Here is a 12500-nt window from a genome sequence, read left to right as displayed (position 1 = left end):
TCATCGACACATATTATATAAATTAGTAGGCGGGCTGCTGAACACTGCCTGTGAGGTTCTACCCGTTGGATAAAGCGTCGCCGAAGAAAAACAGAAATACTCGACAGTATTGACGTTTCAAATTTAGAATCAAACTTTCGTGTGTTTGCTTGCAATCGTGAAGTGCCTAACCACTGTAAGACAGACGCTGGCAACCCTATTGGGCATTTTTAGGGATTCTCTTCACAGACAGCAGAACCAAATGAAACCTTGAGGCCGCCAAGAGCAGCCGAACAAGACCGTTGCCTCAGCCAGGGGCGGGACACGTTCCTCAGCAAGAAATCAAATCTCTACTAAAATAATTGTATGAGTACCATGGTGCAGAACTGCTGTGGCCACTCTTTGCGGGCACTCGAGATGCCTTCCTTTCTCAACCACCATTGAATCAATGACGTTTTCCTTCTTTCCTTAAAAAAAGTATAAGTTAGAAAAACGTGCTTATATCTACTGCGTTTTAAATTATTATGTATGCAGAAATAACGCCTTGCTCTTCGCTTCGTAAAAGGATTTTGACGTGCAAACTTTGTATTCCCGGTTTCTTTTCTCTCTGATAGCTGATTGTGAAAAATAATTATGTAAAGACAAACTGAATTTCTTAAATTGTGTTATCGAGGCATGATGCATCTCAGATCCAAAGCAGAGATGTTTGGGTGAGGGGAGGGGGTGTCAATTATTAATGTCCTCTTTCTTTACTATTTCACTGTCGTATTTTGCTGTCTCACATGGATTCTTTTCCTAAATTAACAAATGACGTCAACATTGCTTTTTTGAAATTTGAAAACACGATGCCCGAAGAAAGTATTACGTTTTTCACAACCAAATCCATTCAAAATCTAGGGTTAACACTATTAACAGTCATACAGATGGATAATTGTTTTGTTGGACCAGTAGTTTGGGAGCGTAAAACAGCGTCGGTATACACATTTGAAATGTTTAACTTCTTCGGCTTTAAAGAATAAGTCAACTCCTACATAGGTTAAACTTCCGCTCAACTGGGAAAACCTTCTACAAGGGTGGGTGCAAGCGATCCTGTTTCCATTTGGCTAGAGACATCTGGAAATCGTTTACAGCTCCTCATCTCATTTTATAGAAAGTGAGGAGGTGGGTATTAAGTGGTGACACCCCCTTTTCCCAAATAACAAACAGTCAATATTCAGAGCTAGACCACCCGTCAGCCATTGTAATTCCTTCTCATCTACACCCCCAAACAACCACCACCCTCTCACACTTCTCCCACTCCGCGCGAGAACAGGAAATGGTCAGTCAGAAAACATCTGTCTCGTAACTCGCTCTCAGTGCTGTGCCAAAATACAGAGTAACGGACAACTGTGAGTACGTCAGATAAGACTGAAGCTATTTTCAAATAGATGAGAAAAGACATGTTGATTGCTTATTTATCTCGTTTCCAAAGCAGGTACTGAGGGCTGAGACGAGAAACAGAAGTTCTTGTTTCTATTTCTAATGACTTGATGGGGTCCGATGAACACTCTTTGGCAAAATGAAATATATACGTGTATACACTGATTCGCTAAAATTGATATTTAGAATAATGAATAAATAGATATACCGATGAATGAACAGCAGTAGAAAAGAGAAAATAAGCGGAACAAATCGGTCAGGCACATACGAAAATAGTGAATAATAACGACCTTCTCCTCCATCCCATTTGAACAATCACAGCATCTAAAATGTCCCTTCAAAACGTTTGTTTCCGATTAAAAAGGGAGAGTCAAGCATTCATTCGTTTGACAAATAGGCAGAAGAGCAGATTAATAAGATCCAAAAATTGGGGATCTAAAGAGGCTGCCACGATTATAATAAAAATACACTTAAAGGATAGACATCTAGAAAAAATATCGAGACAATTCATTTTAAAATGAAAGAAACATCACAAAAATCACGTATACCTGTAATTAGAATTAATCAAGTAGCTTAACTTACCTACTGAACTTGTCTGAAAACGATAGAGAATTCTTGGTCTGATGCTTTCTGCCACAACCAACGACTGTGTGCGCTGACAGCTATTTTTGCAAATAAAATTAAAACGTCTTTTATGGGTTTTCTGCCTCCTTTCAATCTGACACGTCAGTGCGCGCAAGGAGGACCAGCACAGAGGTCGCAGGAAAGACCCACGTATGTGAAATAGAGTGTAAGTTTCGCGCCAACTTTATAGACTGCTGTGACGTCAGACGAGGAGGCGTGAGATGGGCTGGCGGGAGTGAGAGAGTGAGGGAGTAAGAGAGTGAGAGAGTAAGAGAGTGAGTGAGTGAGTACGTCTGTGTGAGTGTGTGCGTGTGTGTGCATCGATCTGTGTTCTGATCCTCTGAAAGGAATGAGCGGGGCGGCTGGGGGTAATTTTGGGGGGAGGGGGAGGGAGAGGGTAATGCGGGATGTTGGTTTGGTTTTCCATTAGAGATAACCGGGGCGGTTTGGAGGGTCGGGGGGTTCTATCTTTTCTTTCCTGATGCTGTAGTTGGTGTCGTTACTGTATTTAATTTTTTCCGCTGCTGCTGCCTCTGCTACCATTGCTAATATTCGCCTATGGTTTGGCTTGTTTAAGACCGTAATCTCTTTTTTTTTTTTCAAAATCTAGTTCTTTTGTAAATATGATTGAAGTTGATGTTGTAATTATTTGTTTTTCTTTGTTTTTTTGCTGTTGTTGTGTGTTGTTTTGATTAGGAGTTAATTTCATATTGTTCATTATTTCGTTGTTCCTATTGTTTACGCTGCAGTTGTATTTTTGTTTTTGTGTATGCTCATCCGATATTCTACTTTATGGTTTTTTTTACATGTTTGTTTGCTTGTTCATTTGTTTGTTTGTTTGTTTTACTGATGCTGATGTCGCTGTGGTTATCAGTGCTATTGCCGTATTCTATCAAAATCATTTGGTATGCGTGCATTTGACGAGTTTGGTTTTCTACCCGACCCAAACATTCAGGCTCAACTTTACTGGACAGGTGCTTATTCTCCTTTAGTTACTTGAAAGTAATTCGAGGATCAAAACCTGTCGTCTTTTGATATAAAATTCTAACTCGTCACAGGAAGTACTGTTTCCATATTCCAAAAATGTCAAACGATTATGTTTAAAGTTTCCCTAAAATTCAACTGTTTCTGTAAAGTGATCCTGTTTGAGTAGATATAGGTTGTAAAATCTAGGCCAGACGGTTTTTACTTCTGGCTCTTGCGAATTTTATCACTTGAAATCTTCTCCTTAAGTAACTTTGTTTTACAGCAGCCAATCCCAAACACAGTTCTCAATGAAAGCTTAAAATAGTTAAACATAAGTGTTGACACTGTAGACATTTCTAACGCTGAACAACGTTGTAACTGGTATTATTTTATTTTCATCTCATACGAAGTACTACAAACCTCAGCATCCAAATATTTATTATAAATGGAGAAAAGTAGGTACTCTGAGAAATGCGTTTAAGACGACAGTATAAGAATTTTCCTCAAAATCGCCCGAAGAAAACTATTGATATCGCGATTATTCATTCGTTTAGTCAAATTCACCAAGTTCCTAAACTCAACAATGTTTCTCAGAGAACGCACGTTCTGCTTGCTTAAGCAATTTGCATGTTGCTGTGTCGATGCCATTGATGGGAAACGACGTCTTCAAATTTGCCAGGACGGAAGCTCTTATTGAACCCAGGGCTCCATTTGGAGGAACTACGTTGGCCTCTCTCTGGCGCCTGCCGATTTCGTGGAGACTTCATCTCAAGAATCAGATCACATCAGGTTTACTATCGACATTTTCTGGATAATCAGTTCTACATCTTTTGCCAATACGTGTTTCCTCCTGCCTTTACGTTTATAAAGAACAACTAAGTATAATTTATTGCCCTGCAATAATTCAACACATTCTTGTACATTCATGAGGAAGAAAACTCAATTTGGCAGGATCGATTGACCATCACGAGCTCTTCGAGACCTTGACCTTCAACTGACCAGAAAGCAATTACCTCAGTCGTGAAAAATACAGCAGATTTGATTGCTTTTTCAGTGACCATTATTGCTCATCTTATCCTTGTTGCTTCTAGTGTACTTTTAAAGACGTTCTCTTGATTAAATGTTGTTCTTTTGTTTGGGTATTGTTTTTCTCTTCATGTTTCATTTATTGATCATCATCATCATCATCATCATCATCATCATCATCATCATCATCATCATCATCATCATCATCATCATCATCATCATCATCATCATCATATATTCTCCGTATACAATAATGATGATTATGAGGAGGCCCAAGAGGCAAAACGTGGAGCTGTTTCAATACAACAAACTTTAAATATTTTATATTTTTATATTATTTTGTCTGTAAATCAACCAAGACTCTCCCTCCTACTCTGTTTTCCAAACAATGATGATGATGATGATGATGACGATGGTAGCACCATCATTATCCAGTAACTTTTCATCCTGTTTCTCTTTGCCCTCGTTGACATTATAGATCTCACGTTTCAATTAATAACCATTCCACCGATACGTAAAAGAGCTCATAAAACATATTACATTATGCTTTAAAAAATCCCACTCTTTCAAACCAGTACTTAGTTCTTTATTGGTCAAGCTAGAAGGTTTGGTGTTAGATAATAACGGCCTCTTTTTATGCATTTCTTTACTTCCTCCACGGTCAGTAACTCGTCCATATAATTTGTTCCCTCTTCAACTCTTTGGGAATAGCTGTCTGTAAAGAGAGTAGTACTGCTTGCCTTTATCAAATACACTTACCAAAAAGAATGATAAGAAAAAGAAATATATACGTATGTGTCTCTTGTATTTTCTGTGGTGTGTACACATAAAGCATCAAAACGTGGATACGTTTCCTTGGAAATAACGTTGCTTCATTGTCCAAATAATTGCATACATAACACTGCTGATAAATACCAGTTTGTAGAATAGAGTCTATATTTGGGAAAGGTGATGCGATGCGAGTATGGGTAATAAGGGGAAGGGTGAGAATGGCTGTTAGCTGTTTGCTGTCTTAATTCAATTATTATTTGGTTGGGTGGCCTACTTTGTTACACTTCTTGAAAACTGTCCATACTTGAGCTTATAATGATAATATTTGAGCTTTCTCTCTTGTAGTGTTACTTTACTATGTCCTCTTCTGAAATCTTATGTTTCCAAATTGTGTACTTTCGCCTCTTTCAGAATATCAAAACATAACGTTAAATAATTCGGCACCTTGGAAACATCCGCGTACTTTTCCCCAAAAACTACGACAGCTACAGAGTTGAACGTTGGCAAGTACTTGCAAAAATATAGATAAGTCCCCATGATGGAGCCCGAATTTTGATTTATTCATTTCATGAATTTAGAAAAATATATTTGACAAAAAGTTCTCGTCCTTCTTTGGCCTTAGTGATTATTCCGTTGAAAAACGAAACAAATCTGCGTAGCTCTGTCCTCCACAGCCGAAGTGCCGGAAGTGATATTTCGCGAAGCGCATTTTGGTTTGAGAGTATAGTCTATCTTGATTCTAGACCTTCTAATTTTATTGCATCTCTCTAGATCTATTGCTGCATTCCAATAGAGTGTAAAATAGTAGGCCAATGACTTTTAGTTGGCGTTAATACACCGATCATTCCTTTCATCGAAAGTGGGCCCAGCTAGTAAGATATATGCATAAGTAATTTTTAGGCATTTTGGGAAAATGAGAAAAAAATGTTTCTTGTAAACAACTGTCTCTGTGAAACGCTTGAATTTTTGTACAATCCATTGATGTCATATTTGGATGATTTTGTTGTCCAAGTGAATTATATTACAAAGCTGGCGCTGCTCTTCATTTCAGAACCAAAAACTCCGAACAGGACAAAAATGACTTCGAAAATTTTCTTATGAGCTTGACGATAAGATCGGAGTGAAATTATACAATACAAATAATTGAACCTGACTGCATCGATTCTAATGCCACTGAACAGAAGGATAAGATAGTACATAACAAGATGGTCAACTCAGCCAAAAACGTGTCCGCCGGAAGTCCGCTCTTTCCTTCAGATGGCGCTGCAGTTTGTTTTGAAGGTCTTTTTTTGCTTCTCCAGAAGAAGAATAGGAATAGCACCTCCTTGCGTGCGCAGATCAACTGCTGTTCATCAGCTATTCGGGTTCATTCAGTGCGAAGTTTTAAGGTTTTGTTTTTATTTTAATGACCTCTCGCCTTTCATTCTAAAGTCAAATTAAACGAAGAAAACAGTCACTCCTTCCTCCGGAAGAGGTTTTTTGTTAGAGTAACCAATTCTAAAAAGCGCTCTTCTGAAATTTGAATTCTTATTTATTCAAAAACTTGTTAGTTTCACTTTGATTTTTTAACACAAGTAGGGTAACTCTGTTCGCAAAGGGTGCGCATTTGCGAAGAGGGCGCCACCGAATTTTGTGGACACTTTTTAAATTGGCTCAAAGAGAGGAATTGACCATCTTATTACGTAGACTCTTTGCAGAAAGATAAGAATAATATGATAATAGCATGCCACTTAATTTCTAATCGATTACTTCAAAGAGAACAAACTAATTAAAAACCTATTTTTTGGGGGGGGAATACGCGGCTAACCCGTGTAAAAGTTTGGTGTTCTCCGTGACGCACATTATTTTCATTTTCTGCGGAATAAATAAAACGTTGACTATAATATGTTAAGACTCCCCAACAATGTGCTTGTCTTGAATGTTTCAAGAAACATCAGCTGACAAAAAGAAATTTATTTTACCATCTATGAAACTTAAAAGGGTGAAAGGGCATTTGAATACCAAGGCCCCAAGATCTGAAATACTTTACCAAGTACTTTAAGTTTAAGAGAGATCAAATCTTTTGATTCATTCATAATATGTCAGCTGAGGTCGTTTCTGTTTGTAAATTAATAAGATGAATATTCGGAGTAGTTTTCTTTTAATCAGAACACGTTTTATGTTATTATTGTACGCTCTACTACTGTATTGCAAAGCGCCCAGAGCCTGTGTACTTTAATTGGGGTTGAGCGCTATATAAATGTCATTTATTGTTATTATTATTATTATTATTATTATTATTATTATTATTATCACAAATAAAATGTGTTGTGAAAGAACAGAAAAGACAGTTTATTTATTAGGGGAAGATGACGTGCTAAACAGTTGTTTCCAACAGTGTGTGGTTAACACTCACAATTCTTTGAACCCCGAACAAGCTTGATAAACCAAATAGCTATTAATGCTATAAACAGCGCCCCCCCCCAACCTTCCCCACCTTCACATGAATATAATTTTCGGCAGTAAGTATGATAGTGTACAAGTCTAATAGAGCAGCCAGGACGAATATTTCAAGACCATTACGCTGTAAGCAACTAGCTACGGTTACGTTTGTCACATTATACGATTTCTGATCTGGGGACAATACCCAATAGAAAAGTTTGATTATTTGAGCTCTCATGGGGCCCTAATTTTGTATCAAAAGTTGTGTGCCTGTGGCATTACATGTATACTTAAACATTGCAGCCCTAATCAAATCAATGTATTAACATGCTTTGGTCTTTAGCGCTTATGCATTATTTCAAACTTGGCGCTCATTTGACTTTATGCGGTTGCGAGCGCCGTAAAACCACTACTAAAACCAACAATTATTTCAAAACAATTGGCCCATTTCAATGACCAGGGTAATGGTGACCTTCAGGTCACGTTTAATTCGGATCTGCCTAACAAACATGTCTGAGCTTTTCCTTCCCATGGCATAACAGTTGACGTTACAGTCCAGTAGTATGGGGGGTGGGTTGGGGGAGTGGGGGGGGGGGGTCGTACAGCGGTCACTGCTACTAGGGTAGCTCAGGAAAAGTGAGGGCAGTCATTACTTACGGCCACAAGCGGTCATTTTATCGAGAACACCCGAGGTGACAGTGTGCGGATGTCGATGAATAACTGACCAAGTTAATAACTGGTTCCAACAAACACGACCAGAACAGGATCCGCTGATGGCTGTGTAATCCCAGGAGTAAGTTTATCCTAGTAGTCGGGTGTGCATTATCAAGTGGAGTCACAAATATAGCCAATCGGCCATTGAACCCATATCAAGTAGAATTAGAAATTAGTAAACTTATCCAGGAAATATAAGGACAAGTATAAAGATCGGGATTCCCAATAAAAAATGTTTTTAAAAATATCGGCAGGCTGTATTCCCCATTTGAGCAGACTTGGTGGATTTGGATGATAAGGTAAAATTCGATCCTTAAGTTTCTCAGATAACTATTGTTTGTTGTTGTTGTTGTTGTTGTTGTTGCTGTTGTTGTTGCTGCTGTTGTTGTTGTTGTTGTTGTTGTTGTTGCTTTGTTTTCGAATTTCTATCAACTACCCCGTACGACTATTACGTTAGTAATAATTTTGGACAAAAACAGCAGACAGAACTTCCAGAAGAGGCGTTGTCAAGCAGAACAAACATGGCACATACATTCACACAAATACCTAGCACACTAATACACACTCACACAGGGATGCACGTACGTAAGTAACCAAACAGTGGCATAATCAAGGAGAAAAACGTTTGTCTCATCAAGAATCAAGGTTTCATTTCCAACAACTTTTAAGTGAAAGTAGAACTTTGTGAGTGTTTCCGGCACTATAAGGTTAACATACCCCTCCAACTTCCAACGACAAAGACTTGATTTTAAAATACTCAACATTTAGAGCACTTCGCTCCCAAAATTGTTCAACAATTAACAAGTAAAGTCAGTTCGACTGCCGAAACCACTATACCCAGATTTTCCCTTGTTCATGTACGGGCATGATGGTGAATTCGAAAACAAATCCATCAGTAATAACAGCTACAGCAGTTTTTCAAAGTGTGTTACGGCGCGTGCAACTGCATAAGGTCAAAATATGATCGTGCGTGGCACATTAAACATTTTCAAGTTTCAGTTTGGTAGGAATTCATTTCGAATTTTACCAGGGTGCGACCGAAGCCTACTCTTATCGATTTTATGACCACCTAGGGATCTATAACATGTACAACTTGTACACGGAACCTCCGAGAGCGCTAAATGTTAGATCTTATCTATCATAAGAACAGGGGCGTGGCTGAAAGACAGCAATAAGAAGGAGCCAATGCGTCACTGTAGAAAGGCTGTAGAAAGAGTCGGAGGCCTGGAGGAAGGGGAAAAAGGTGGGGAGGGGGGGTTGTGCAGAAAGTGGAAACGAAAGCAGACGACCGAACATAGTTAGAGAGCAGGAAACGAGGTGAAAGGAGAAAATTTGTGTGTGTGCCTATAGAAAGGTACCAAAAGTCGCCGCAGACCATACATTTGAGCTCCAGGTTGAAAATGACAAAAATTTACTTTTTTGATCAAAAAGTGTTTCCACAATAAAATGATAGTTCCACCATTTTTTAACAATGTGTTAAAAGGGTTTTCATTGATTTGACTTTTAAATATTTTATTTTGAATACTTTTGAAACTAGGGTATTTTTTAAAGTAATAATGTGTCCTAAACTTAAAAGTTAATTTTCTCAAATTTAGTTTTTTAAACCCTCCTTCACAAAATGTGCAATATCTCAAAAAACTATTTTGAGATATCTCAAAAATTCAAAAAACCACCGTGTTCAGCATTGAATTGCCTATAACGTACAACCCTTAACTCCAAATGATCAAACTCCGATTTTTGGTACCTTTCTTTAGACACACACACATTTCAAGATAAGAAAATGTTCTGTCGCTGTCAGGTTTCGAACCCAGGACCAGAGACCGTAGCCCAGGACAATTAAAGTGGTGTTTCTCTCTCTCTCTCTCTCTCTCTCTCTCTCTCTCTCTCTCTCACTTATTCACCTCTCTCACTCACTTATTCTCTCTCTTTGTCTCTCTTTCTCTTTCTCCTCAATTTCTCTCTCTTCCAGGGAAGATGAATCCGTCTCATGTTATTGGATAATTTATTTTAAGTTGAACAGTCAGCACATATACCTGGGATTTCAAAGAAAGTGATAAGCTGAGGAACTCTCAAAATTGTTTCAAGAATTAGATTTATTTTGAACTGAAATGAAATGAACGAGAAGCCAGCTTCGAAATTCACCATTTTAGTTGTCAACACAGCCTTACATTGAAGATCAAGTTTATGTGCATCACGTAATAGCATTCTGAACTACTCGTTTCACTGAACACTTTCCACTTTCTCTCAGTCAAGGCAGGAAACAATCGAATTGATTTACCTTCCCATTTCAGAACAAATGATTTACCTTCCCACCGTATGTCTATCAAGAAGAAAAAAAGATGCGTGAATAGATCCAGCAATTACAACAACAAGCAAAAACATGGATTATTATTATGTTCTCTCTCTATCTGTCTATCTATATCTCTCTCTCCCTCTCTCTCGCTGTCTCTGTTCTTCCTTTCTACGTCACTGTTCACTGTCTCGTACGTATTATAGATACAGCCGCTGTAGCATGCATGTAGCCACTTCAATAATAACTCACGTGCACACATCAATTTGTCTTCATTCTTAAAGTCTCCCTTCTTATCATAAGCTCTTTTAATTTTATATGCATCAATAGAGCTGGTCTGTCATTTTTTTTCTCGTTCAAATCATTTCACACATGTCGAAAAGAAGCTCGAGCTCTAAAAAGTGTCCACCGCTCCTGACGGCTACAAGACCCAGGGACAGTATTATGAAAATAGAGAACACAAGTGCTAAACATATCTATGTACATTTTTACAACAGTATGCAACATACCAATGGCACACTTAGAAGTCAGCAAATTAACGCTACAACCAGATTACACCAAAGTTAGGATCGTAGCATCATTGAGGTATTTTCCTCAAGCAAACGTGAAAAAAAGTAAATGAAATTGGGTTTTTTTTTTCTCATGAAGCAATACTTGTTGATGTGAACAAATAAAAGGCGACTTAAATTGGAATGCATGCTATCAGATATATTATTATTTTGGTACTAATACAAAATGAAGAAGAATGTTTATTCTTAGCGATAATCATGAACAAAATGATTACACACTCTAATATTCACACCTATTGAATCCACTATCTCACTTCGTATGCCACATCTCATTCCTCACCTAGGCTTCTTTTTCACAATCTCTCTATCTATATAAGGCAATGTGCCATCATCGGTCACAGAATCTTTGGTATGTAATCACTAAAACTGGAGAAACAGGTCCCTACAGTTTTACATCCTTTCAAAACATCCACATACTCTATGTGTATCTCACGTATGATCATAATATGTTCTTTAAATCATCCCCACCCAGTCCCTTGCGGTTATTGCATTCGTGAACTTAATGAGGCTAGATCATATGCCCCCTCTTCAAGGATTTCCTACTTCAAATGAAGATAGCATCGCATGTAGGCCTCAAGCGTCTTCCCCAAATACACTTGAAAAAGAATGAGCAAAAAGAAATAAGAAGCTGTTTATGGTGGAAGTTTCAAACAGCAGATATCCTCTCTACTGTTTGTAATGTTTGAGCGTTCTGGCAGAAGGGTCCTCAGCGGTGGACCAGCGGGGCATCCAGAAGTAGGGGATCCAGTGGGACTTGTGCGGGTAATGCTTCTCAAACACTTGGCGGTAATACAACGCCTCCTTGGATTTTGGAGGGTTGTGGGGGTACAGCGACGCTGCCTCGCTCAAAGTGCTGTCATTGATCTGAAAGTGGAAGAATATTCTTTGTTAAGAAAAGTGTAAGTTAGAGTAACGAGATTGTTTTAGTAAGAATTTTACGGCTCTTGCAACATTATACGGTCATATGAGTGCTGAAGATTAGAGGTGTTAAAAGAGAGTAACAAACACAAGAAAGAAGGAGGGGAGATAAAGACTGTAGATGATTGATAGGAAAGAAGAAGCAAACCACACCAGAGCACCCGTCAACCACCCACGCGAAAAGAGAAGAACATCGACACAATAACTATCATTTAGTGTACGGAAAAAGCTTGATAAACAGAAAAAACAGAGGGAATAGAAAGATAAAGAACCTACCAGTGGTGCCTCCAAGCTTCCCGTTTTGTTGATATCAGAGAGCATCTTTTCGTAAATATCACACTCACAGACGGTGAAAAAGAGGAAACGCATTAAAGGAAACAAATGGAGAAAACAGACATCACTTTCTATACTATCTATTCAGAACACGTACAACATTACCCAAGTGGGCAAAACAGCTTATTGATTTTCTTAAAAGTGTAAAATATTTGTAAACTGTTTAATTTAATCCCATCTCGTCGTTTGACTTCATTCTCATTTCTCTTTGTTTCCCCGAGCCGCCCCTTTTCACCCGACTAAAGTCACACCCGAGCAGACAGACTGCCTTCATAAGTTATTTACCCTCGCGCAGGATCTCAATTCATGGCGAACTCAAAAACCCGACCGGTCACCAGCCACTCACACGAGCACCAGCTGGGAACAATCTTTCTTCTTGTTGTATGTGGTTTGTACTCATCTCTTCTACATCGTTGTTTTCTCTCTCTCTCTCTCTCTCTCTCTCTCTCTCTCTCTCTCTCTCTCTCTCT

General features: G+C 38.5%; 2 protein-coding genes across 2 annotated transcripts in view; both read right to left on the bottom strand.

Annotated features, from left to right (window-relative positions):
• LOC101861311 overlaps window positions 1-2214 on the bottom strand; it is a 58852-nt gene extending 56638 nt beyond the window's left edge. The window contains exon 1 of the mRNA XM_013087090.2: window positions 1981-2214. The gene's annotated coding sequence lies outside the window, so the exon portion shown is untranslated. The remainder of the gene's footprint in view (window positions 1-1980) is intronic.
• Window positions 2215-9905: 7691 nt separating this feature from the next.
• Window positions 9906-12500, bottom strand: part of LOC101860920 (asparagine synthetase [glutamine-hydrolyzing]) — a 64145-nt gene continuing 61550 nt past the window's right edge. Inside the window, exon 12 of the mRNA XM_005106578.3 lies at window positions 9906-11643. Within this exon, the coding sequence (XP_005106635.1) occupies window positions 11446-11643 (198 nt within the window). The 3' untranslated portion in view covers window positions 9906-11445. The remainder of the gene's footprint in view (window positions 11644-12500) is intronic.

The sequence above is a fragment of the Aplysia californica genome, unplaced genomic scaffold, assembly GCF_000002075.1.
Source record: "Aplysia californica isolate F4 #8 unplaced genomic scaffold, AplCal3.0 scaffold00544, whole genome shotgun sequence".
NCBI lineage: Eukaryota > Metazoa > Mollusca > Gastropoda > Aplysiida > Aplysiidae > Aplysia > Aplysia californica.
The sequence above is the reverse complement of the archived record's forward strand: the minus strand, read 5'-3'. Positions and strand labels throughout refer to the sequence as shown.